General features: G+C 45.9%; 2 protein-coding genes across 3 annotated transcripts in view; one reads left to right on the top strand and one right to left on the bottom strand.

Moving 5' to 3' along the window:
• Window positions 1-27,311, bottom strand: part of rpl24 (ribosomal protein L24) — a 257,054-nt gene that overhangs the window by 93,597 nt on the left and 136,146 nt on the right. The gene's annotated exons all lie outside the window — the stretch shown is intronic.
• Window positions 1-27,311, top strand: part of cep97 (centrosomal protein 97) — a 126,075-nt gene that overhangs the window by 84,886 nt on the left and 13,878 nt on the right. For both annotated transcript variants that reach the window (XM_070892989.1, XM_070892988.1), the window contains one exon: window positions 23,674-23,807. In XM_070892989.1, coding sequence (XP_070749090.1) covers window positions 23,674-23,807 — 134 coding nt within the window. The remainder of the gene's footprint in view (window positions 1-23,673; window positions 23,808-27,311) is intronic.

The raw sequence follows: 27,311 nt of genomic DNA, 5'->3' as shown, positions 1-27,311 counted from the left end.
TATACAAAAAATGGATGGCATGACTTTATGTTCTCTCTGCTAGAAAGGGGTTTGTTTTGCACATTGAATTGGTATTTATTGTGTTCCTAACACAGATGAGACTGCACACAGGGAGGTTAAAGTAACAGTGACCTCAGTCTTTATTAAGACACTCCAGAATGAGGAACAGGCCTTGGGGGCCGGCTTATATACAGTGCTCCCAAGGGATTCTGGGACTTCAGGGGATGCGCTCCCTGTGGAGGAACATGGGAGTGCATGCTTTACAGATACACAACATCACTTCCCCCCACCCCCCCCCCCCCAAAAGTCAAAGTGAAAACTATTTACAAGGTGAGGCGGTCGGGAACCTTTCTTTCCCTGGTGGACCGCCTCGGTACAAATGTCTGTTCTGGTGTGTTGGCTGTGCTGTCGCTGGGCTGGTGTGTTGTTGGCCCTGTAGGGCTGCTGGGTGAGCCTGGCCTTGCTGGGTTGTTGGGCGTGATGGGTTCGATTTCCTGGTCCGGGGTGGTGTCATTGATCCTTTGGGTGTGTGTCGTGGGCTCGAAAAAGGTGGTGTCTGCTGTGGGTTGTTCAGGGCAGTCTGTGAACCGCAGCATCGTTTGGTCCAGGTGCTTTCTGCAAATTTGTCCATTGTCTATTTTGACTACAAACACCCTACTCCCTTCTTTAGCTATTATCGTGCCCGCGATCCACTTGGGACACTGTCCATAGTTTAGCACTTACACAGGGTCATTCAGATCAATTTCCCGTAACACAGTGGCGCGACCATCGTTTACATTTTGTTGCTGCCGCCTGCTCTCTACCTGATCATGCAGGTTGGGGTGAATCAGCGAGAGTCTGGTTTTAAGTGTCCTTTTCATGAGTAGCTCAGCCGGGGGCACCCCTGTGAGCGAGTGGGGTCTCGTGCGGTAGCTGAGCAGCACTCGGGACAGGCAGGTTTGGAGTGAGCCTTCTGTGACTTGTTTAAGGCTCTGTTTGATTGTTTGTATTGCCCGCTCTGCCTGCCCATTGGAGGTTGGTTTAAACGGGGCTGAGGTGACATGTTTGATCCCATTGCGGGTCATGAATTCTTTAAATTTGGCACTGGTGAAACATGGCCCATTGTCACTGATCAGTATGTCAGGCAGGCCGTGGGTGGCAAACATGGCCCTCAGGCTTTCAATGGTGGCAGTGGCGGTGCTTCCCGACATTATTTCACATTCAATCCATTTTGAAAAAGCATCTAGGAACATTTTACCGAGAAACGGGCCCGCATAGTCGACATGGATCCTTGACCATGATCTGGAGGGCCAGGACCACAAACTTAGTGGTGCCTCTCTGGACGCGTTGCTTAGTTTTGTGTGGATGGGGCTCAGGGCTGGTCTGAGTGCCTTGTTGCACCACAGTGTCTCAAACATCTTTTTACTCATGATGGATTAGCTAGCGCCAGTGTCCAGTTCCATGGCTACGGGTAAGCCATTCAATTTTACATTTAGCATTATAGGTGGACATTTCGTCTCAAATGTGTGCATCCTGTGTACTTTCAGCATCTGCCTTCTTTCTCTGAGGCTCGAAATTGCTTTGATCCACCAATCACCGATCTTCCTCTGCCACGTGGTGGTTAGCAGGTTTTGCAGAGCTTGCAGCTCGTCTGCAAGCTCGTTGGAGGGGCCCCATTGTTCCACAGCTCTTGCAAACATACGCTTTTGAAGCGGCATGAATAGGCTGAATGGAAGCCTCCACAACGCCAACAAGGTGTGAATTGCCTTGCATTCATCCTTTGTTGTGGACTCAGTCATCTGGGTCACCGGAGGCCTGCTGGCAGTTGCAGACGCGTGGTTTCTGCCCTGTACATTTCTGCTTGCAAACACAGTTCCAGTTAATTTATGAACATTGCCAGCACTTGTGTGCTGAGAGATTTGTTTGGTGTTATCACTGGTAGACATAAATGCCTGTGCTATTGCAATGGCCTTACTGAGGGTCGATGTCTCTACAGTCAAAAGTTTTCGTAGGATGGTCTCGTGGCCAGTATCCAGTACAAAAAAGTCTCTGAGCATTTGCTCCAGGTACCCATCAAACTCGCATTGTCCTACAAGTCGCCTTAGCTCGGCGACGTAGCTTGCCACTTCCTGACCTTCAGATCGCTGGCACGTGTAGAACTGATACCTCGCCATCAGCACGCTCTCCCTCGGATTAAGATGCTCCCGAACCAATGTACACAGTTCCTCATACGACTTATCTGTGGGTTTCACCGGAGCCAGAAGATTCTTCATGAGGCTGTAGGTCGGTGCCCCGCAGACAGTGATGAGGACCGCTCTCCTTTTTGCAGCACTTCCTTCTCCGTCCAGCTCGTTGGCTCCAAAGTACTGGTGTAGCCGTTCGACATAGGCTTCCCAGTCCTCACCCTCTGAGAACTTCTCCAGGATGCCCACAGTTTGTTGCATCTTTGCGTTGGATTCATATACTCGTCGCCAGTTATTGTGTCCCTAACACAGATGAGACTGCACACAGGGAGGTTAAAGTAACAGTGACCTCAGTCTTCATTGAGACACTCCAGAGTGAGGAATAGGCCTTGGGGGCCGGCTTATATACAGTGCTCCCAAGTGATGCTGAGTTCCCTTGGGATTTCAGGGATGTGCTCCCTGGTGGCGGAACATGGGAGTGCATGCTTTACAGTTACACAACAGTATTCATCAAACGTTTTTACTGAATTTTCAAATGTTTTATATACTGGCATTGTCAATGTTTGTTGTTTGTGTGTGTGTGTATAAAGACATGTACCATTACAAGCAGATACCCTACTCCAGAATTTGAGCATATAATCTAGGCTAACCTTTCAGTGCGATTTTGAGGAAGTCCTACATTGTCAGAGGTACCGTCTTTTGATGAGATGTTAAGACAAGGTCCTGTTCCGGTGGATGTTAAAGATCCTTTGGTACTATTCAAAGAAGTGCAGAGGAGTCTCGGGGGCTGAAATTCAGGTCTCCAAAAAGGCCCGTTACTGCCGGAATGCATCAGCCAGGCAGCGGAGTTGAGCTGCCGCTGACTTGTGATCCAATGGCTGGCGCCAGCGACATTTAGCTAGGCCATTTTTCCAGTGGTGCTGACTTCCCCCCCCTACTCCCCTCACTTCTGCCGCAGTACTGTGGTTGTGGCCGTGATGACGCAATCGCAGTGTGCACTGTTGCCGCTCCACCCCGCAACCAATATTCACTATATTTAAAAAAAAACCTGCATCCTGACTGCCCCCGACAGCTTTTTGTGTTGGAGCACTGTGCTGGGCTGCTCGAGACAGCCAGCGGAGGAGAAAGGACGTTTGGTGGGATCGGGATTTTTGTGCGCTACAATTTTGCGGCGTTCTAACAAATTGTTGGGAGTTCCAAATCCTGCTGAGGATTTGAAGACTTTTGGTGACTTTTGAAATGTTTTTTACTAGTGTCCTCGGGGCCTCATTCTGTACCTCATAGAGGCCTCTGAGTGAGGGTTGAGCCCGCAGACGCAATGGGCTCATTGTTAGCAGGGGAATGCCTTGTGGACATTGTGAGAGGCAGGGAGGCACAGGAGAAGGCGGCGCCATCACCCAGCCATGGCTGCCCAACATGGAGAAGGGCCTACAGATGGGCGCAGACCTCAAGGCAGAGAGGTTATCAAGGAAGGAGCTGGCATCAGGAGGAGGGCCAGGTACGCTGACTCCCCGCACCAGATAGTGGGCGAGGAGCCAGATGCTTGCCAACTTTAGCCTGAAGAGGCTGAGGACCATCAACAGGATGAGGGAGGTGGAGTATTAGGTCGGATTTGTCCGGATTGCAGGGTTCCCCAGGGTGCAGGGGGCCATTGACTGCATACACGTCGGTCTGAGGTTGCCACAAGCCCATGCTCACATTTTTATGTACAAAAAGGGATTCCATTCCCTTCATGTCCAGCTGGTGTGCGACCACCAGCGCAGGATCAGGGCAGTTGATGCCCGGTATGCAGGCAGCAGCCACGATGCCTTCATCCTGCACAAGAGCAGTGTGCCTGCCGTCTTCTTGGGCCCAAACCAGGATTATGATGGCTGCTTGGGGACATGGGATATCCACTGTCCACTTGGCTGCTGATGCCCCTTAGGTACCCCAGGACTGCTGGCGAACATTCCTACAGTGACGCTCCTTCTGCCACCAGGTGCATAATTGAGCACTGCATCGGGATCCTCAAACAGAGGTTCCGTTGCCTGTACCGCTCTGGTGGAGCAATGCAGTACTCGCCTGAATGGGTCTCCATCTTCATAGTCATCTGCTGCATGCTTCATAACCTGGCAATCATGAGGGGCCAGCCACTGGAGGTCGATCCAATAGTACCACCTCAGGAAAAGGAGCAGGAGAACCAGGATGCGCGTGGCTGGCCAAACAGTATGAGTCGTCGCCATCCCAACCCTGCAAGGGAAGTGCAGACCCGTCTCTGCACGTTTCAGATGATCTAATGCCCAAATGACCCTTCTGCTGCACTTTTCCATGGCCATCCCAATGAGCCCCTTCATACCTCATTGCCCACCGTCAAATTATACACCTGGCCAGATTTAGGGACACAAAATAAAGATTTATTACATCATTAAAAAATGGTGCAAAATCGAACACTATTTCTCACCCATGTGCATTTCCTTATAACCCCTCTTATGCGTGCTTCTCCTACTATGCTGCAATGTCTCCCCTGTGGCTAACTCATGGGTCTGGGAAGGCTGCTGTTTCCTTTTTGTGGAAGCTACAGATGTCCTTCTCGGACGCCCTCGGCCAGCTCTGGCCCTGGAAGGGCTGGCTGAAGACTGGTCAGCATCCTCCTCTGAGGGTTCAGTCGGCCTTGGCTCGGGCAAGTCCATGGTCGGATGCAATGGCGGAGTGACAGATCTGGGGTCAGGAATGGTGTGATCCTGAGAGAGCTCATCATCAGGATCCTGATCCGAGGAGCCTGTGTCGCTCCCCCGGGGCGGCACATTACCACCACCACCAATCTGAGGGAGCTCAGGTCGTGTAAGTGGTTTCCCTTGGGTGTTTTCGATGCACCCCCAAGTTACACTAGTTCCAGACCTGGGAGTGATTACTGTACTGAACAGATGAATGAATCACAGACAAATACCTTGATCACAATCATCAATGCTTTATTAAAGCTACCTCAACACAGAAAAACTATAAGTAAATATAGTGACGATGCAGTATAGTCCAATACCCTGGCGTGTCTAAACAGCCCCTATCGCGAAGTACCCAACGTCTAAACCCTCTGCTCAGATCCACAGTATACCACCAAATCTGTACCAACCGGCTGGGCATACCTCTATGGTCCTCGCAGCAAAGCCTCCCCACTAAAACCTTTCTAAGGCTTGGTTGGGAGAACACACGACGCCTCCTCACACAGTGGCCGTCATCTTAAAGATGTGTGGGCAGGGATGATGCTCGCTGCTTCTCCTGGTGAAAACGTGTCTCTTCTGGTTCCGTACTGTCTAGTATCCAAGTCCCAGTCTCAAGATTAGCTCCATAGTTGAATAGCGAGGCCCTGATTGCTCGTTGGTGGTTTCTTCTGTCCATCCCAGACTGAGTGCTCGGTCCTTGTAGAGGTGAAGCAAGCGAGAGCAATGGCCACGTGGCCACCTTTTATATCCAAAGTCTGTTTGCTTCTTCTGGCCAAATACAATTTTTTCCTTGTTTCGAGGCTTCTGTCTGAGTGGCCCATGTGTATTCCAGTGATGGTTGGGGATGGGTTTTCGCTTCCAACTGGCTTAATGGCTTTCTTTTGTTCTGGTTTCCTGCCTCTCAGGGTTATCTCATCCAGGTAATTGCTTGATCACTGACCAGCTTACATCTGATCTATCTCTGACAAGTTCACATTGCTTAACAATGGACCCTCCATCTTTTCCCATTACCTGTGATGAGTTGCCTTCTCCTGGCCATTGTAACTTGTCCCAGACCTCCCCAACCCATCAGATGTGGATTTTGTGTACAGCATGGAAAAGTACCTGGGCCCCTCCCACAACAGGCTGCCAGCTTTCAGCAGTGAGAAATATTACAAACGCAATGTCCAGATAATGCCCATCAATCCTTAGGGAGTTGATGCTTACAGTTGGTGGTGTGGCGCAATATCGGAAGGTGATCTGTGGTTGACCCAGCCATGAAGGCAACACTAAGATGTCTGGTAGCATCGAGCTGAGACTGCATGAGAGCAGCCACAGTCTCAAAGCCATCAGAGATGCCAGCAGTTAGATGCTCTGTGGCTTGTTGCCCAGAGTGCATAAGAGCATTCTGAGCTTCCAGGGCCGTGGCAGCACCGATATGCTTGTTCCCTTGCGCCTGTGCTGTAATGGCAACTGCCACATTGCCAAAGACTTGGAGCATCATAGCTGGATCCGCACTGTCTTTCTGGGGGTCCACCATCACCTGCACACTGGCAATGCTGGGCTCCATGGAGTACGCAGAGCTGTCGACAATGCGGGAGGCAGACTCCTCCACGCTCTTCACCACTTCCGACAGCCTGTCTAGCACCCTTGCCATTGTCACCAAAATCTGGGAATGCATGGCCGCCACCCTTCTTTCATAAGCCCCAACATCGATGGGCTCGTCTGAGTCCTCCTCAGTAGAACTCTGATGCGGACTCGCCCCCGGAGAGATGGCACCTCTGCCCGTCACCATGCTGCAGCCTGCTAGGCCCTGGTGCAACACCTAGTGCAGGCCCCTCTGCTATCTCCACTAAATCCGACCACATACTCCCAGTATTTGAGCTGGCACGTGTGAGTGGAAGCACTGACGCGGTGCTGCCAGCAGTGTCCCCTCGTCCTCTGCCTCATCTAAGTGCTTGCTAACGAATGGAGGGGGCTCCAGGTTGTCATCTAGGCGCGAGGCCCCAATGTCCGTCCTCCAGGGCGTCATGATCATCATGGCTTTCCGTCCCCTCAAAACTGTCATCCAGACCTTGCCTCCCACTCTCCATCTCATCATCTGCCTGGTCTTGGCTTTCAGTCCCCTCAGGGCTGTCCTCCTCCATTGCCCTTCCACTTGCACCAGCGCTAGGACCCGCTCGTTGGGTCTCACTCACTCTCATCTGCAAGTATAAATGAGACAAGGGATGCCATGAGGGGGAGGTAGGGGATTGACGCATGGGGGCTGTAATTAGCACACTTTCAGAAAGAAAGGCACAGTAAGCGCTGGAGCTTTCAGGAACAGATAGCAATAAAGGGGGGTCTCACTTACCCATGCTGCCCACAAGGCGATCAGCAGCGCCAGTACAGGCGGCCACAGGAAATGTCTGCCCACTAGCGCCTCTACCCTCTCCTCCAAAGGTGTGAGGAGTTAATGAGCAGAAGGTGAATTTCCCCATGGAAATGTCGCTCCAACCTCTCGCCCATATCACTGCAAAGTCCTGATTTGCGCCGGCAAATACTGCTTGGTGCGATTTTTTTTTTTTTTTTTTTTCCTTCCCCCCCCCCCCCCCCCCCAAAATCCCTGAATTTAGGTCAGATTCCCTACTCAAAAATTGCAGCAGTAATGGAGGCCAAAAAGCAATAGGAGCACCCGTTTTGGACGGACCTGAATTTCGAATCCCTGGTGTCCTGTTTTTTAAAAATTCTTGCTTATACCTGGACTTTTTTTCTGCATTACCCATGAATGGGAATACTATTTTTGGAATATTTTTGGGGGCATTTCTGTTCATATGTCAGGTTGCAAAAACATCTGAGAATCAGACTATATATAAAAAGGTCAGAGGAGAAGTGAAAAAGAAAATGGGGCAAAGAGAGGGTCTGAGAATAGAATGGCAGCCAACATAAATGGTAACCCAAAAGTCTTCTATAGGCATACAAGTAATAAAAGGGTAGTAGAGAGTTGGGGGCAATTAGGGACCAAAAAGGAGACCTATGCATGGAGGTTGAGGGTCTGGCTGAGGTACTAATTGAGAACTTTGCATCTATCTTCACCAAGGAAGAGGATGCTGACATAAACATAGTGGAGGAGGAGGAAGAGGAGACACTAGATAAGATAAAAATTGATAAAAGAAGTAGTATTAGAAAGGCTGGCTGTACTTAAAGTAGATAAATCACCAGGAGTGGATGGGATGCATCTTGGGATGCTGAGGGAATTGAGGGTGAAAATCGCGGAGGTACTGGCCATAATATTCCAATCCGCCATAGATATGGGGGTGGTGCCAGAGAACTGGAGAGTTGCAAATGTTACACCATTGTTCAAAAAAGGGTGTAAGGATAAACTCAGCAACTATAGGCCAGTCAGTTTAACCTTGGTAGTGGGGAAGCTTTTAAAAACAGTAATCAGAGACAAAATTAACAGTCGCTTGGATAGGGGTGGATTAATTCAGGAAACCCAGAGCGGATTTGTTAAAGGCAAATCGTGTTGATCAAAATTGATCGAGTTTTTTGATGCGGTAACAGAAAGGTTTGATGAGGGTAATGTGATTGACGTAGTGTACATGGATTTCCAAAAGACATTCGATAAAGTGCCACACAACAGATTGCCAGCAAAATTGAAGCCCATGGAATAAAAGGGACAGTGGCAGTCTAGCATAATTTCAAAATTTGCAGATGACACAAAAATTGGAAGTACAGTGAAGAGGAAAGTGATAGACTTCAGGAAGACACATGGCAGATGAAAGTTAGTGCAGAAAAGTGTGAAGTGATGCAATTTGGTAGAAAGAATGAGGAGAGGACATATAAACTAAATGGTATGATCCTAAAGGAGGTACATGAACAGAGAGACCTGGGGGTATATGTGCATAAATTGTTGAAGGCGGCAGGGCAGGTTGAAAAAGCAGTTTAAAAAGGCTTACGGGATTCTGGGCTTTATAAATAGAGGTATAGAGAACAAAAGCGTAGAAATTATGATGAACCTGTATAAAATATTGGTTCGGCCCTAACTGGAGTATTGTGTCCAATTCTGGGCACCACGCTTTAGGCAGAAGAAGGTGCAGAAGAGATTTACGATAATGATTCCAGGAATGAGGGACTTCAGTTACATTGATAGACTGGAAAAGCTGGGGTTGTCCTCCTTGGAGCAGAGAAAATTGAGAGGAGATTTGATCGAGGTGTTCAAAATCATGAGAGATGTGGACAGAGTAGATAGTGAGAAACTGTTCCCATTGGTAGAAGGGTCGAGAATCAGAGGAGACAGATTTAAAGTGATTAGCAAAAGAACCAAAGGCAACCTAACCCTAAGAAAAAACATTTTCACACAGCGAGTGGTTAAGATCTGGAACGCACTGCCTGAAAAGTTGGTGGAGGTAGACTCCATTGTATCTTTCAAAAGGGAGTTGGATAAGTATCTGAAGGAAAAAGAATTGCAGGGCTACGGGGAAAGAACAGGGGAGTGGGACTAACTGAGAGTTGGCATGGGCTTGACAGGCTGAATGGCCACCTTCCGTTCTGTAACCATTCTATGATTCTATTTGTTTTCACATTTAACTGTAATATGAAGTAAAATTGGAAGTACATTGCAGCCTTAACATGCTCAAATTCAATTTTTCAGCACCTCATGTCACTCTTAAACCTTCCACTCCTTCCCGCACCTTCATCAAGCTCATCTCCATGAGACCCATCTCTTGCGCCCTCAATCCCCTCCCAACTCAGCTCCTTACCAATCAGTTGCCTCACCATGGCAAAGTATCTGCTAACATCATCAGTGGCAGCCTTTCATCAGGCTCCATCTGTCCTTCAAAACCGTTGCCATAACCTCAAAAAGCCTCGTGGCACATCCCTCCTCTGCAATTACTAAACTATCTCCAAATTATCTTTCCTTTCTAAGATTTGTGACTGTGCCTTTGCCACCTAGCCTTGTGCCAAAACATCTCTTCAATTTCTGATCTGTCTAAAGGACTAAGATTGCCCTCGTCAAAGTCAACAACAACATCCCTTGGTGACTGCTGTCATGGTATATTATCCTTCCTAAACCCCACAGCCAATCATTCTATTCTCCTTCAGCATCTCTGCTTTGTGGTCACCTCCATGGCACTGCTTTTGTTTGTTTTCACCCCTACCTGTCACATTTTAGCCAACAGAGCTCCATCTTTGCACCCCTCCTTGTCTGCATGCTTCCCCTTGACAACAACATCTTGGGTATTGGACCAGTTCTATAAGTTTGCTCAAGAAACCCAGTTCTGCCTCTCTACAATCGTCCTTGATGATATGACCACTGCAGTGCAGTCCATCTGCTTGTCCAATAGATGAACTAAACCAAAGTCATTCTATTCAGCTCCTACCATCCAAACTCGCAACTCTAGCTCCTGATTCCACCCCCTAGCCAGCTGCTTGCTCAGACAGAATTTGACAGTGCATAACCTCAATCTCCTGTTTGATCCTAAGCTGAGCTTCAAACTCCACTTCCTATCTGTCTCTAATACAACCTATTTACATTTCTGCAACATCCTTTGCCTTTGCTCTTGCTTCATTCCTACTTTCATGAAATACTTATCCTTATATTGGATTGGTCACTTCCAGGCTCTTGGCTAAACCAATGTTTTCACTAGCCTCTCAATTTCCACTGTACATAAATTACAACTCATCAATATTTCACCATCTGTATTCTGTTCTGTACTAATGTCCCATTCCCCTCTCATCCCATGCCAACCTCTAGTGGTTCCCCATTGCAAAATACATTGGCCCAGATTTTGCATTCAGAATAATGGTGAGGCTATCAGCACTCACCGTTATTGTGGAGTAAGTCGGACAGCAAAGTCTGGAATTTTCACATGCACAGTTCAATGGGGAAATCCACATGTTGATGTCCCAATTTGCTTTGCTCCACCGGTACCTCGCCAAGAAACTCGGCATTGAAATCCATGTAAGATTGTGAAGTTGAGCTACTTGTCGACTAGTTACCCACTGAACATACCAGTAAAAGTTAGAGCTGAGCTGATGTATTTAGGACTAAGTGAATTTTTTAACAGCGTGACTGCCAAACAACCTCTCTGGCACGGAAAAATTACTTTCAAAAACGTGGACTCTCATTCCTTTGGAATTTAATTATTGTTGGAGATTTTAAAAAAAAATTTGTAACTTTTTCTTTGTCTTTTATCTCTCTCTCTCTCTCTCTCTCTCTCTCTCTCTCTCTCTCTCTCTCTCTCTCTCTCTCTCTCTCTCTCCCTCCCTCTCTCCCTCTCTCCCTCTCAATCCCATCTTCTTTCCCTCTCTATTTCCATTCTGTACATGATCTTACAATGAATTAAATATTCTAATTTGTACATCCTGGTTTAGACTCTACGGCCGGGATTTTGCTCACCTCGGTAGATCTGGGACGGGCGCTATTGGTGGCGGGTCGCGGCCCCACTGCTGGCTCCATCCTGCTGCCTAAAATGAATTTACTTTGGTCGGGCTTGTTGAGCCCGCCCAGCACGTTTCCCGGCCCAATTACAGGAAGCGGGCCTGGTGACATCATTCATGACGCGTCATCAGCCTGTTTCCTTAAAGGGACCATGTCCAACTTTAATTTGACATTTGTGCTGTCAGTATTCTACAGCATTGAAGTGCTGCAAACACTGACAGTGATTGCACAGAGGTGCAGGGCTGCACCCAGGTTCTCCTATGACTCCCTCCATATGCTTATGGACGGAGTCAGAGCACGCAGGGAGGTCCTCTTCCCTACCCAGGAGATCAACACAGACTGGATGCAGAGGAGGCTACAAGCAGAGATGTTGTCAGGAGGACCTGGGTGCAATGGCACAAACCTTTCAATTATCTCATTTGATCACAAGCACACTCCCATTCATCCTCCGGTGCCTCTCATCACATCCCCATCACTCTGCCTTCCCGACCCTACTCCTGCACATCTTTACTCATACCAAAAACTTACCTTGCACCTCCACCCATCCCTCTCTCTGTACATTATCATATCCCCATCTCACTAGCCACCGCTCACACTCACTCTCATCCTAGTGCAGTCATATCAACTAACAACAGACAAGGGAGCAGACTATCTTAGATCTGCTCCTGTGTAATGAGACAGGATAAATAAACAATCTCCTATTAAAGGATCCTCTCGAAATGAGTGACCATAGCATGGTTGAATTGCAAATTCAGTTGGAGAGTGAGAAATTTGGATCTCAAACCAGTGTCCTAAGCTTAAACAAAGGAGATTACAAAGGTATGAAGGCAGAGTTGGCTAAAGTGGACTGGGAAAATAGATAAGTGTGGGACGGTTGATGAGTAGTGGCAGACATTTAAGGAGATATTTCATAACTCTCAACAAAAATTTATTCCAATGAGAAGGAAAGACAATAAGAGAAGGGATAACCATCCATGGCTAACAAAGGAAATAAGGGATAGTATCAAATTTAAAACAAAGGCATACAAAATGGCCAAGACGAGTGGGAGGCCAGAGGATTGAGAAACTTAAAAGCCAGCAAAGAATGACTAAAAAAGTAATAGAGAGAGAAGATAGATTATGAAAGTAAACTAGCATGAAATATAAAAACAGATGGTAAGCGTTTCTACAGGTAAATAAAAAGGAAAAGTGTGGCTAAAGTAAATGTTGGTCCCCAAGAGGATGAGTCTGGGGAATTAACAATGGGGAACAAGGAAATGGCAGAGACTTTGAACAAATATTTTGTATCCGTCTTCACGGTAGAAGACACTAAAAACATCCCAATAGTGGATAATCAAGGGGGCTATAGGAAGGGAGGAACTTAATACAATCACTATCACTAAAGAAGTACTACTCAGTAAAATAATGGGACTAAAGGCGGATACATTCCCTGGACCTGATGGCTTGCATCGTAGGATCTTAAAAGAAGTGGCTGCAGAGATAGTGGATACATTGGATGTAATCTACCAAAATTCCCTGGATTTTGGGGAGGTCCCAGTGGATTGGTAAACAGCAAATGTAACGCTCCTATTTAAAAAAAAAAAAAGGAGGCAGACAGAAAGCAGGAAACTATAGACCGGTTAGCCTAACATCTGCCGTTGGGAAAATGCTGGAGTCCATTATTAAGGAAGTAGTAGTAGGAAATTTGGAAAAACATGATTCAATCAAGCAGAGTCAACATGGTTTTATGAAAGGGAAATCATGTTTGACACATTTTCTGGAGTTCTTTGAGGATAAGGGGGAAGCAGTGGATGTGGTGTACTTGGATTTCCAGAAGGCATTTGATAAGGTGCCACATAAAAGATTACTGCACAAGATAAAAGTTCACAGGGTTAGGAGTAATATATTAGCAAGGATAGAGGATTGGCTAACTAACAGAAAACAGAGTCGGGATAAATGGGTCATTTTCCAGTTGGCAAATAGTAACTAGTGGGGTGCTGCAGGGATCGGTGCTGGGGCCTCCAATATTTACAATCTATATTAATAACTTGGATGAGGAGACTGAGTGTAATGTAGCCAAGTTTGAGATGATACAAAGATGGGTGGAAAACCAAATTGTGAGGAGGACACACAAAATCTGTAAAGGGATACAGACAGGCTAAGTGAATGGGCAAAAATTTGGCAGATAGAGTATAATGTGGAAAAATGTGAGGTTATCCACTTTGGCAGAAAAAATAGAAAAGCAAATTCTAAGTTAAATGGAGAAAAATTGGAAATGTTGCAGTATAGAGGGATCTGGGGATCCTTGTGCATGAAACACAAAAAGTTAGTAATCAGGAAGGTAAATGGAATGTTGGTCTTTATTGCAAGGGGGCTGGAGTATAAAAGCAGAGAAGTCCTGCTACAACTGTACACGGTATTGGTGAGGCCACACCTAGAGTACTGCGTACAGTTTTGGTTTCTTTATTTAAGGAAGGATATACTTGCATTGGAGGCTGTTCAGAGAAGGTTTACCAGTTTGATTCCGGAGATACATAAGAACATAAGAACTAGCAACAGGAGTAGGCCATCTAGCCCCTCGAGCCTGCTCCGCCATTCAACAAGATCATGGCTGATCTGGCCGTGGACTCGGCTCCACTTACCCGCCCGCTCCCCATAACCCTTAATTCCCTTATTGGTTAAAAATCTATCTATCTGTGACTTGAATACATTCAATGAGCTAGCCTCAACTGCTTCCTTGGGCAGAGAATTCCACAGATTCACAACCCTCTGGGAGAAGAAATTCCTTCTCAACTCGGTTTTAAATTGGCTCACCCGTATTTTGAGGCTGTGCCCTCTAGTTCTAGTCTCCCCGACCAGTGGAAACAACCTCTGCCTCTATCTTGTCTATCCCTTTCATTGTTTTAAATGTTTCTATAAGATCACCCCTCATCCCTCTGAACTCCAACGAGTAAAGACCCAGTCTACTCAATCTATCATCATAAGGTAACCCCCTCATCTCCGGAATCAGCCTAGTGAATCATCTCTGTAACCCCTCCAAAGCTAGTATATCTTTCCTTAAGTAAGGTGACCAAAACTGCATGCAGTACTCCAGGTGCAGCCTCACCAATACCCTGTACAGTTGCAGCAGGACCTCCCTGCTTTTGTACTCCATCCCTCTCGCAATGAAGGTCAACATTCCATTCGCCTTCCCGATTACCTGCTGCACCTGCAAACTAACTTTTTGGGATTCATGCACAAGGACCCCCAGGTCCCTCTGCACCGCAGCATGTTGGAATTTCTCCCCATTCAAATAATATTCCCTTTTACTGTTTTTTTTTTTTTCCCCAAGGTGGATGACCTCACATTTTCCGACATTGTATTCCATCTGCCAAACCTTAGCCCATTCGCTTAACCTATCTAAATCTCTTTGCAGCCTCTCTGTATCCTCTACACAACCTGCTTTCCCACTAATCTTTGTGTCATCTGCAAATTTTGTTACACTACACTCTGTCCCCTCTTCCAGGTCATCTATGTATATTGTAAACAGTTGTGGTTCCAGCACCGATCCCTGTGGCACACCACTAACCACCGATTTCCAACCCGAAAAGGACCCATTTATCCCAACTCTCTGCTTTCTGTTAGCAAGACAATTCTCGATCCAGGCTAATACATTTCCTCTGACTCCGCGTACCTTTATCTTCTGCAGTAACCTTTTGTGTGGCATCTTATCGAATGCCTTTTAGAAATCTAAATACACCACATCCATCGGTACACCTCTCGTTATATCCTCAAAGAATTCCAGTAAATTAGTTTAACATGATTTCCCATTCATGAATCCATGTTGCGTCTGCTTGATTGCACTATTCCTATCTAGATGTCCTCCTATTTCTTCCTTAATGAAAGCTTCAAACATTTTCCCCACTACAGATGTTAAAACTAACCGGCCTATAGTTACCTGCCTTTTGTCTGCCCCCTTTTTTAAACAGAGGCGTTACATTAGCTGCTTTCCAATCCGCTGGTATCTCCAGAGTCCAGAGAATTTTGGTAGATTATAACAAATGAATCTGCTATAACTTCCACCATCTATTTTAATATCCTGGGATGCATTTCATCAGGACCAGGGGACTTGTCTACCTTGAGTCCCATTAGCCTGTCCAGCTGGGGGCGGTGACTTGGGAAGATAGGTTGAGTAGGTTGGGCCAATACTCATTGGAGTTCAGAAGAATGAGAGGTGATCTTATCGAAACATACAAGATAATGAGGGGGCTCAACAAGGTGGATGCAGAGAGGATATTTCCACTGACGGGAAACAAAAACTAGGGGACATAGTCTCAGAATAAGGGGCAGCCCATTTACAACTGAGATGAGGAGGAATATCTTCTCTGAGTGGGTTGTAAATCTATGGAATTCTCTGCTCCAGGGAGCTGTGGAGGCTTGGTCATTGAATATATTTAAGGCGGCGATAGACAGATTTTTGAGCGATAAGGGAATAAAGGGTTATGTGGAGTGGACAGAGAAGTGGAGCCGAGTCCATGACCAGATCAGCCATGATCTTATTAAATGGCAGAGCAGACTCAAGGCGCCAAATGGCCTACTCCTGCTCCTATTTCTTATGTTCTTATGTAAGGGTAGCCACTTGGTGTTTTATCCAATGTTCATGTAAAATTTCTGTTACATGCTGTCAAATATTGAAATCTTTATTTTCAACACTTTGCGTTCTTGGACAGTGTTGTGGAGTATGACAAAGACACTCAACACAGGTCTGTTTCAGAGAAAAGAATTGTTTATTTGCTTGATCAAGGGAGACGGGGTTTACACCAGTTCCACAACTGGGTGCTTTCCCAACTGTTCTCTCCGAACACATTAATAAGGACATAAGAAATAGGATCAGGAGCCTGCTCAGCCATTCAATAAGATCATGGCTGATCTGATCATGGACTCGGCTCCACTACCCCGCCCGCTCCCCATAACCCCTTATCCCATTGTTTAAGAAACTTTCTGTTGTTGTCTTAAATTTATTCAATGTCCCAGCTTCCACAGCTCTGCAAGGCAGTGAATTCCACAGATTTACAACCCTCTGAGAGAAGAAATTTCTCCTCATCTCTGTTTTAAATGGGTGACCCCTTATTCTAAGGTTAAATTTGAAAAGTAGGACCTCAAAGGTAGAAATCTCAGGATTGCTACCAGTGCCATGTGCTAGTCAGAGTAGGAATCGCAGGATAGCTCAGATGAATACGTGGCTTGAGGAGTGGTGCAGAATGGAGGGATTCAAATTCCTGGGACATTGGAACCAGTTCTGGGGGAGGTGGGACCAGTACAAACCAGACGGTCTGCATCTGGGCAGGACCGGAACCAATGTCCTAGGGAGAGTGTTTGCTAGTGCTGTTGGGGAGGGGTTAAACTAATATGGCAGGGGAATAGGAACCTATACAGGGAGACACAGGGAAGTAAAATGGGGGCAGAAGCAAAAAGTAGAAAGAAGAAAAGAAAAAGTGGAGGGCAGAGAAACCCAAGGCAAAAAGCAAAATTCTAAAGGGGCAAAGTGTGTTAAAAAGACAAGCCTGAGGGCTCTGCCTCAATGCGAGGAGTATTGTAATAAGGTGAATGAATTAACTGCAGAGGCAGCAATTAATGAATATGATATAATTGGCATCACTGAGACATGGCTCCAAGGTGACCAAGGCTGGGAACTCAACATCCAGGGGTATTCAACATTCAGGAAGGATAGACAGAAAGGAAAAGGAGGTGGAGTAGCGTTGCTGGTTAAAGAGGAAATTAACGCAATAGTAAGGAATGACGTTAGCTTGGATGATGTGGAATCTGTATGATGGAGCTGCGGAATACCAAAGGGCAGAAACCGCTAGTGGGAATTGTGTCCAGACCACCAAACAGTAATAGTGAGGTTGGGGACAGCATCAAACAAGAAATTAGGGATGCGTGCAATAAAGGTACTGCAGTTATCATGGGTGACTTCAATCTACATATAGATTGGGCTAACCAAACTGGTAGCAATACATTGGAGGAGGATTTCCTGGAGTGTATTAGGGATGGTTTTCTAGACCAATATGTCGATGAACCAACTAGAGGGCTGGCCATCCTAGACTGGGTGATGTGTAATGAGAAAAGACTAATTAGCAATCTTGTTGTGCAAGGCCCCTTGGGGAAGAGTGACCATAATATGGTAGAATTCTTTATTAAGCTGGAGAGTGACACAGTTAATTCAGTGACTAGGGTCCTGAACTTAAGGACAGGTAACTTCGATGGTATAAGACGTGAATTGACAAGAATAGACTGGCAAATGATACTTAAAGGGTTGAAGGTGGATAGGCAATGACAAACATTTAAAGATCACATGGATGAACTTCAACAATTGTACATCCCTGTCTGGAGTAAAAATAAAACTGGGAAGGTGGCTCAACCATGGCTAACAAGGGAAATTAAGGATAGTGTTAAATCCAAGGAAGAGGCATATAAATTGGCCAGAAAAAGCAGCAAACCTGAGGACTGGGAGAAATTTAGAATTCAGCAGAGGAGGGCAAAGGGTTTAATTAGGAGGGGGAAAATAGAGTATGAGAGGAAGCTTGCTGGGAACATAAAACTTGACTGCAAAAGCTTCTATAGATATGTGAAGAGAAAAAGATTAGTGAAGATAAACGTAGCTCCCTTGCAGTCAGATTCAGGTGAATTTATAATGGGGAACAAAGAAATGGCGGACCAGTTGAACAAATACTTTGGTTCTGTCTTCACTCGGGGACCGAGGGTCTAGTGAGAAGGAGGAACTGAAGGAAATCCTTATTAGGCGGGAAATTGTGTTAGGGAAATTGATGGGATTGAAGGCCGATAAATCCCCGGGGCCTGATAGAGTACTTAAGGACGTGGCCCTAGAAATAGTGGATGCATTGGTGATCATTTTCCAACTGTCTATCGACTGTGGATCAGTTCCTATGGACTGGAGGGTAGCTAATGTAACACACTTTTTAAAAAGGGAGGGAGAGAGAAAACGGGTAATTATAGACCGGTTAGCCTGACATCAGTAGTGGGGAAAATGTTGGAATCAATTATTAAAGATGTAATAGCAGCATATTTGGAAAGCAGTGACAGGATTGGTCCAAGTCAGCTTGGATTTATGAAAGGGAAATAATGCTTGACAAATTTTCTGGAGTTTTTTGAGGATGTAACTATTAGAGTGGACAAGGGAGAACCAGTGGATGTGCTGTATTTGGACTTTCAAAAGGCTTTTGACAAGATCCCACACAAGAGATTGGTGTGCAAAATTAAAGCACATGGTATTGAGGGTAATGTACTGACGTGGATAGAGAACTGGTTGGCAGACGGGAAGCAGAGAGTCGGGATAAACGGGTTCTTTTCAGAATGGCAGGCAGTGACTAAGGAATTGAGTGTAATATCTCCCAAGTTTGCAGATGACACTAAGCTGGGTGGCAGTGTGAGCTGTGATGAGGACGCTAAGAGGCTGCAGGGTGACTTGGACAGGTTAGGTGAGTGGGCAAATGCATGGCAGATGCAGTATAATGTGGATAAATGTGAGGTTATCCACTTTGGGGGCAGAAACACAAAGGCAGAATATTATCTGAATGGCGGCAGATTAGGAAAGGGGAGATGCAATGAGACCTGGGTTTCATGGTTCATCAGTCATTAAAAGTTGGCATGCAGGTACAGCAGGCAGTGAAGAAGGCAAATGGTATGTTGGCCTTCATAGCTAGGGGTTTTGAGTATAGGAGCAGGGAGGGCTTACTGCAGTTATACAGGGTCTTGGTGAGGCCTCACTTAGAATATTGTGTTCAGTTTTGGTCTCCTAATCTGAGGAAGGATGTTCTTGCTGTTGAGGGAGTGCAGTGAAGGTTCACCAGACTGATTCTCAGGATGGCAGGACTAATGAGAGACTGGATTGTCTGGGCCTGTATTCACTGGAGTTTAGAAGGATGAGTAGGGATCTCATAGAAACATATAAAATTCTGATGGGGCTGGACAGGTTAGATGCAGGAAGAATGTTCCCAATGTTGGAGAAGTCCAGAACCAGGGGACACAGTCTAAGGATAAGGAATAATCCATTTAGGACTGAGATGAGGAAAAACTTCTTCACTCAGAGAGTTGTTAACTTGTGGAATTCCCTACCGCAGAGAGTTGTTGATGCCAGTTCATTGGATATATTCAAGAGGGAGTTAGATATGGCCCTTACGGCTAAAGGGGTCAAGGGGTATGGAGAGAAAGCAGGAAAGGGGTACTGAAGTGATGATCAGCCATGATCTTATTGAATGGTGGTGCAGGGTCGAATGGTCTACTCCTGCACCTATTTTCTATGTTTCTATGCCCTCTAGTTCTCGTCTCCCCCATCAGTGGAAACATCCTCTCTGCATCTACCTTGTTAAGCCCCTTCATAATCTTATACGTTTCGATAAGATCACTTCTCATTCTTCTGAATTCCAATGAGTAAAGGCACAACCTACTCAACCTTTCCTCATAAGTCAACCCCCTCATCTCCAGAATCAACCTTGTGAACCTTCTCTGAACTGCCTCCAAAGCAAGTATATCCTTTTGTAAATATGGAAACCAAAACTGCACACAGTATTCCAGGTGTGGCCTCACCAATATGTTGTATAGCTGTATCAAGACTTCTCTGCTTTTATACTCCAACCCCTTTGCAATAAAGGCCAAGATACCATTGGCCTTCCTGATCACTTGCTGTACCTGCATACTTTTGTGTATCCATTCGGAGCTGTTTCTTTATACAGAATCAGATCTTTGCAAAATCATTCCGGCACACGTAATTTACATTACCATTGGTCCTCCCGGAATTCCTCCTGGAGTCACAGTGCGGATTTTGTCCCCTACGGAGCACAACAGACATGATTTTTGCAGTGCGACAGCTACAGGAAAATGCAGGGAACAGCGCCAGCCCTTATACATGGCCGCCTTCGACCTTACAAATGCCTTTGATATTGTTAACCGCGGAGGAGCATCCTCCTCCGTTTCGGATGCCCCCAAAAGTTCGTCACCATCCTCCGCCTGCTCCATGACGACATGCAGGCCGTGATCCTTACCAACGGATCCATCACAGACCCAATCCACGTCCGGACCGGGGTCAAACAGGGCTGCGTCATCGCCCCAACCCTCTTCTCAATCTTTCTCGCCGCCATGCTCCACCTCAGTCAACAAGCTTCTCGCTGGAGTGGAACTAAACTACAGACCCAGTGGGAAACTGTTCAACCTGTGCCGTCTCCGGGCCAGGCCCAGGACCACCCAACCTCTGTCGTCGAGCTACAGTATGCGGATGACACCTGCGTCTGCACATATACAAAGGCTGAGCTCCAGGACATAGTCGACGCATTTACTGAGGCTTACGAAAGAATGAGCCTTACGCTCAACATCCGTAAGACAAAGGACCTCCACCAGCCTGTCCTCGCCGCATAGCACTGTTCCCCCAGTCATCAAGATCCACGGCGCGGCCCTGAACACCATGGACCACTTCCCATATTTCGGGAGCCTCCTATCAACAAGAGCAGGCATTGACGACGAGATCCAACACCGCATCCAGTGCAGCCTTTGGCCGCCTGAGGAAAAGAGTGTTTGAAGACCAGGCCCTCAAAACTGCCACCAAGCTCATGGTCTACAGGGCTGTAGTAATATCCGCCCTCCTTTATGGCTCAGAAAAATGGACCATGTACAGTTGACACCTCAGTTCGCTGGAACGATGTCTCCACAAGATCCTACAAATCCCCTGGGAGGACAGACGCACCAACGTCAACGTCCTCGTCCAGGCTAACATCCCCAGCATTGAAGCACTGACCACACTCGATCAGCTCTGCTGGGCAGGCCACATAGTTCGCATGCCAGACACAAGACTCCCAAAGCAAGTGTTCTACTCTGAGCTCCTTCACGGCAAACGCGCCAAAGGGGCAGCAGAAACATTACAAGGACACCCTCAAAGCCTCCCTGATAAAGTGCAACATCCCCACTGACACCTGGGAGTCCCTGGCCAAAGACTGCCCTAAGTGGAGGAAGAGCATCCGGTAGGACGCTGAGCACCTCAATTCTCACCACCGAGAGCAAACAGAAATCAATTGCAGGCAGTGGAAAGAGCGTGCGGCAAACCAGTCCCACCCACCCTTTCCCTCAACGACTATCTGTCCCACCTGTGACAGAGTCTGTGGCTCTCGTATTGGACTGTTCAACCACCAAAGAACTCACTTCAGGAGTGGAAGCAAGTTTTCCTCGATTCCGAGGGACTGCCTATGATGATGATGATGATGATGGTCACTCTCTTCTATCGCATGACAATTTTCGCCTAGTTACAGTTTGTTCATGTTAACTTGCTGACAGTTTCAGTATCTTATTTGTGTATGGGCAGCTGCATCCTGCCGCTAACGGAACTTATATCGTAAACTTCGGACCTTCGTTTTGAATAACAGGAATTTAGGACCTTCAATCTGAATAACAGAAACTTGCATCATAAACTCAGGACCTCCGTCCTGAAACACAAGTCTTGCAGTTACAGCTGTTGCAGACTGCCCTTTACACATGATAATTGCCATATAAGTCTATTCTTGTTTTTGCCTTGCCAGCATAAAGCATGTTTAGTTCATTTTTTCCCCATCAGACAGATTTGTGTGCACCTTTTGGAAGTGGCTTTGTGAGTTGCAGTGAATGGTAAGACATAACGGTACCCCCCGCAATGGTGGTGAGTGTGAAAGGAATGGCTTGTACATTGTAGGGATGCTTTATGGTGCTAGTGTGGGGTGGTGCCAACAATGGTACATCATGTGACAGCCCGGGTGTACGGTGTCAAGTGAAGTAAATCTGGCCATGGTGAGGTCATCTCTGGCCTCCCAAGCAGCAATGTGCTCGGGTGCTGATGCCCTCTGTCCCGTGCAACATCAGAGACGGTTGGTGTTTGGGCTGATCGTGGTGGGATTCTGAGGACCAAAGTGAGATAGTATAAAGGGCATCCATGTTGATGGAATAGAAGGCAGGTAAAGTAGAGATGACCGAAGCATTTTGTCAATGGTGGACGTGTTCTTCCAATGAGGAGAGTGCAAAGCCTGCAGGATCTGTGATGGAAATGGACTGAGAAACATCTTTTACCTGAGGAAAGTGATGATCTGTCAGTTGGGAGCTTTTACTGTACATTTGAAGCTGTCAAGTAATCAGCTTGAGCAATGGCCACTGAACTCCTGCCTCAGGTTGACAGACATGGTCCCTCAACAGCGTGCTTCTCATGGCCATGAAGTTAAAGTTAAAAAGTAAATTTTAAAAGCCTGTTAAGGCCTTGTTAAGTACATTATAATGAGTTTAATTGAGTCACCCGCCGCTGTTGGGTCTGCTCAGCGCTGATAGTCCCGTCATTGGGAAAGGTGGGTTGACGGTGGGTTTCTGACCCACTGTCAAACAGCCCGACCCGCCACCGATCCCGCCCACTGACACCCCGGAAAATTCCAGCCTGCGTCTCTGGAAATGATCTCTTGGAACCATAAGTTGCCGCTCAAAAGCCCGCAAAAAGTCTGTGGGCAGCTGTAAGCGTGATTAATGGCAAATGCTGACTGCAAAATCCAGGCCATTAAATTGAAAATTGTTTATGGATCCCTCCGACTTCAGTATCCTCCTCCAGATCTACATGCTAGTTGCTGTTCATTATAACCCATCTGCTCCATGTTCAATGGCAGAACCTTCACCGACTCGGCCTCGCATTCTGAAATGTTCTCTCTAAAGTCTTGCAAATCTGCTCTCCCCTTTAAAAGCCTTCTCAAAACATGCCTCTTTGACCATGTCTTCAGTTGCCTCCAATAAATCCTTTCCCATCATTGGTTGGCATTCGTTTTCACCTTGTGTGAAGTGATTTGGGGGCACTTTATTATATTAAAGGCATAATATTCATTCAAGTTGTTGAGTATTTCAATAACTGCTTCTTGTAGGATCCCAGTCTCTCGAGGTAAAATATAGGGAAATTAAAGGGGTGTTTGTTTGCCCCTAATCTGTTTTCCACACCTGCAGACTGAGGTAACATTAGGGAGTCTGCAGCAACTTCAGGATAGGGGACTCCTCCACAGCAGATGCACATTAAAATTAACTGGTCTGAATTTTGCAAACTCTAGGAAGTAAGTCACTGCAGCTGACATCCTGCTGTCATTAGTCACTGCACCTGATCAATGGGGTTTAAATTTCGCCAATGTTTGTTGGCAACAAGAGTAATCCTAGATATGCTACATAACTGGATGCCATGGAGAGATAGCCCCTTAAAAGTCACCAGGAAAAAGTTTGATTAGTAAGGTTCATTTATATCAAATTGTTGATATATCAAGTTTTTTTTGGTCCCTTCAATTTCCATCTATCGAGACTCCACTGAATATGGAACCAATGCAGTTCTAGTATTGTGAACAGAATAAATTGTGTTTGTTTTTGGGTAGCTAATTTTGTGTGTTCTTTTGTCTGGCACTAGGCTTCACCAACTGGAGCTGATGGAGAAGTTCCAGAACAGCAGCCATGTTCTACAATCAAGTCCCACCCGGGAGTTGTCATTTCAAAGTGAACATAGCAGCCCAACCCAAAGTCACACTACCCATAATGTAAAAGGTAGGAAGAATCCAGGACTTCACAAAATACTGTAGTTGCAAGTAACATGATGCACTAAGTTGATTGAACTATTTTTGAATGAATGCTCCTGCCAATCTATTTGCACCAAGATGCAATAATTTTGATTTTAATACATGCATAGTTCATAACCCATGTGTCATTGCCATTTGATGCATTTTTCTAACGCTGCAAATGTTCAATGCAAATATTGATTTGTACTATTTTGGGGGATTGAATGGAGTAGTAGTAATATTGGAGCAGAAGTCTGCATGATTTGACTTTCCAGGCTATTTCTAACAACTTAACTTTAAAGGGAGAGATATCCAGCAAAAATAGAGCAAATAAATTGCAGGATAAATGCCTTTGATAAGGTACACCGTAGGCTCATGACAAAGGTTGGGGCATGTGGAATCAGGGGACAAATAGCTGAATGGATAGCAAATTGGCTAAAAAGATAGAGAGCAGAGAGTAGGGATAAAGGGTATTTATTCATATTGGAGGAAGGTAGAAAGCGGTGTTCCACAAAGATCAGTGCTGGGACCACTGTTATTCATAACTTGCATTAATCATTTGGACATAGGAATAAGAAACTCAGTATCAAAATGTCCGGGATATAACTAACACTGAGGAAGAATGCAACTAAAGACATGCAACAAAAAGACATTAAAGAACTTTCAGACTGGGCAGTTAAGTGGCAAATGAACTTTAGATAAGAACATAAGAAATAGGAGCAGGAGTAGGCCAATTGGCCCCTTGTGCCTGCTCCATCATTTAATAAGGTCATGGCTGATCTGATCATGGACTCAGCTCCACTTCCTTGCTCGTTCCCCATAACCCTTTATTCCCTTATCGCTCAAAAATCTGTATCTCCGCCTTAAATATATTCAATGACCCAGCCTCCACAGTTCTCTGGGGCAGAGAATTTCATAGTTTTACAATCCTCAGAGAAGAAATTCCTCCTCATCTCAGTTTTAAACGGGCGGCCCCTTATTCTGAGACTATGGGCTCAAAATTGGCCCACCCCCTTTTTCGGCGCACTCACCGGAGATGCGCCACTTTTCTGCGTTGTAAAGTGCTCCGACAAAATCGCTCCCCACTTTGGCTGCTGTCCAGCCTCTCCCGGATATTCACGCAGTGTGGCCAGTCGGGTCGGGGGCAGAGCCAGCGTCCTGCGCTGAAAACAGTGCCGGGACGCCTGCACATGCGCGTTGGAGTGTGCTCACATGCGCAGTAGCTCCTCGCCACCAACCTCTCTGTGCGTGCTGCAACATGGGAACCCATCATCATCATCATCATCATCATACCGGCTACTGGTGTGTCCCGCCCCTATCCCAGGCCGAGTGGCCTACCGCACAGGACGGCCTGTTGCCTCCTCGGGCTGATGAGGAAGGTAAGGTAGGACTGACTTACTTCTATTTTTTTAATTTGGATATTTTGAAAAAATTATGTAAATATATTTTGTCTATTGTGAATAGTGGTGACCATTTGTCAAGCCTATTCACCTGGTGCTATTGTGAAAGAAGAACATAACTGACGGAGGAACACTGAGAGAATATCTTATTTATTGAAGTAGACTTTTATTTAGATAATATGGGCTCAATTTTGGCCCAGTATAATCATTGCAAACAAATAGTTGTTTAAATTAGTTGTGAGATTAGGGCAATTTAATTCAACTATCTTTTACTACTTTTATTTTTGTAGTTTAAGCTTCCATGAATGCTTCTGTTGTATAGTAAATTAACTTTGCGAAGTTTGTCATATGATGTCCTGTATAGCTGTTTGATCCAATTCACATTCTTTAGTCAAGTCATTAAGTTCTTCTGGCCTCCGATGTACCCACCTGCACTGATTTCTTAACTCTCCGCAAGGGTTTTCTGAAGTGGCCACATACGCTGGCCTAAGTAGATTTGGAGTAACTATTAGCTGGCCTAAATGGCCAAAACTGTCATAGGTTGCTGGTAACGCCTCCTTTTTGAGAAAAAATAAGCTAAACTAAAAAAATTGTAACTAATTCACTTACACTGGCGCAAATTGTGCAAGATGGGGATTTTTAAGATACTCCAGAATAATCAAGTTGCTCCAAAAAAACGGAACAACTCGTGGCCAATTTTGAGCCCAATGTCCCCAAGTTTTAACTTCTCTTATGAGTGGAAATATCCTCTCTGCATCCACCTTGTCTAGCCCCCTCATTATCTTATATGTTTTGATAAGATCACCTCTCATTCTTCTGAAAGTCAATGAGTATAGGCTCAACCTATCTTCATATGCCAACCTCCTCATCTCCGGAATCATCTCTGAACAGCCTCCAATGTAAGTATGTCCTTCCAAAACTCTACGCAGTATTCCAGGTGTAGCCTCACCAATACCCTGTACAGTTGTATCAGGACTTCTCTGTTTTTATACTCTCTTCCCCCTTGCAATAAAGGCCAACATTCCATTTGCCTTCCTGATTACTTGCTGTACCTGCATACTCACGTTTTGTGTTTCATGCACAAGGACCCCCAGATCCCTCTGCAGCACTTTGCAATTTTTCTCTCTTTAAATTATAATTTGCTTTTCTATTTTTTTCTGCCAAAGTGGACAACCTCACATTTTCCAACATTATACTCCATCTGCCAGATTTTTGCCCACTCACTTATTCTGTCTATATCCCTTTGCAGATATTTTGTGTCCTTCTCACAATTTGCTTTCCCACCCATCTTTGTATCACCAGCAAACTTGGCAACATTACACTCTGTCCCGTCATCCATGTCATTAATATAGATTGTAAATAGTTGAGGCCCCAGCACCGATCCCTGCGGTACCCCACTAGTTATTGTTTGCCCACCGGAAAATGACCCATTTATCCCGACTCTGTTTTCTGTTAGTTAGCCAATCCTCTATCCATGCTAATATATTACCCCCAACCCCGTGAACTGTTATCTTATGCAGTAATTTTAACATAGATAAATGTGAGTTTGATCCACTTTGGTAGCAAAAACATAAACTTCACCTACACCTTAGAAAATAAAAGCAACTGGGGTAGAAGAGCAAAAGGATCTAGGGATACAGGTGAACACATCATTAACAGTAGCATCACAGGTCAGCCAGCCATTTCTTTGATTGGCTCTCCATTTTCACATAACCAATTGCTGATTGGTACCATTGGAGGATAAGCCACACCCAGAAGTTTCTCTTGAATGTGTAACTGGAACCGCCCAGTCCAAGTTCTGAGTGACTTTCCAATTTGTAATTCGATCCATTTTGATTTCAAAAGCTTCAGAGGATAGATCTCCTCAAAAGCCTCCAAGTTGCAGCCGAAGTCCCTTACCCCAGTGCAAGTGCATCTCCCCCTCACCAACCCCCCCCCCCCACCACCACTCCCAGCCGAAGTCCCTTACACCAGTGCAAGTGTATCCCTCCCCCAGCTGAAATCCATTACCCAAGCGCAAGACCTCCGCGGATTGTTAACAGGTCTATTGGGTATGATGTGAATAGTGACAATGTCGTGGCTTCCGGATTTCA

The sequence above is a fragment of the Pristiophorus japonicus genome, chromosome 11 (genome assembly GCF_044704955.1).
Source record: "Pristiophorus japonicus isolate sPriJap1 chromosome 11, sPriJap1.hap1, whole genome shotgun sequence".
Lineage (NCBI taxonomy): Eukaryota > Metazoa > Chordata > Chondrichthyes > Pristiophoridae > Pristiophorus > Pristiophorus japonicus.
Note: the sequence above shows the minus strand (reverse complement) of the source record. Positions and strands in the feature narration are given on the sequence as shown.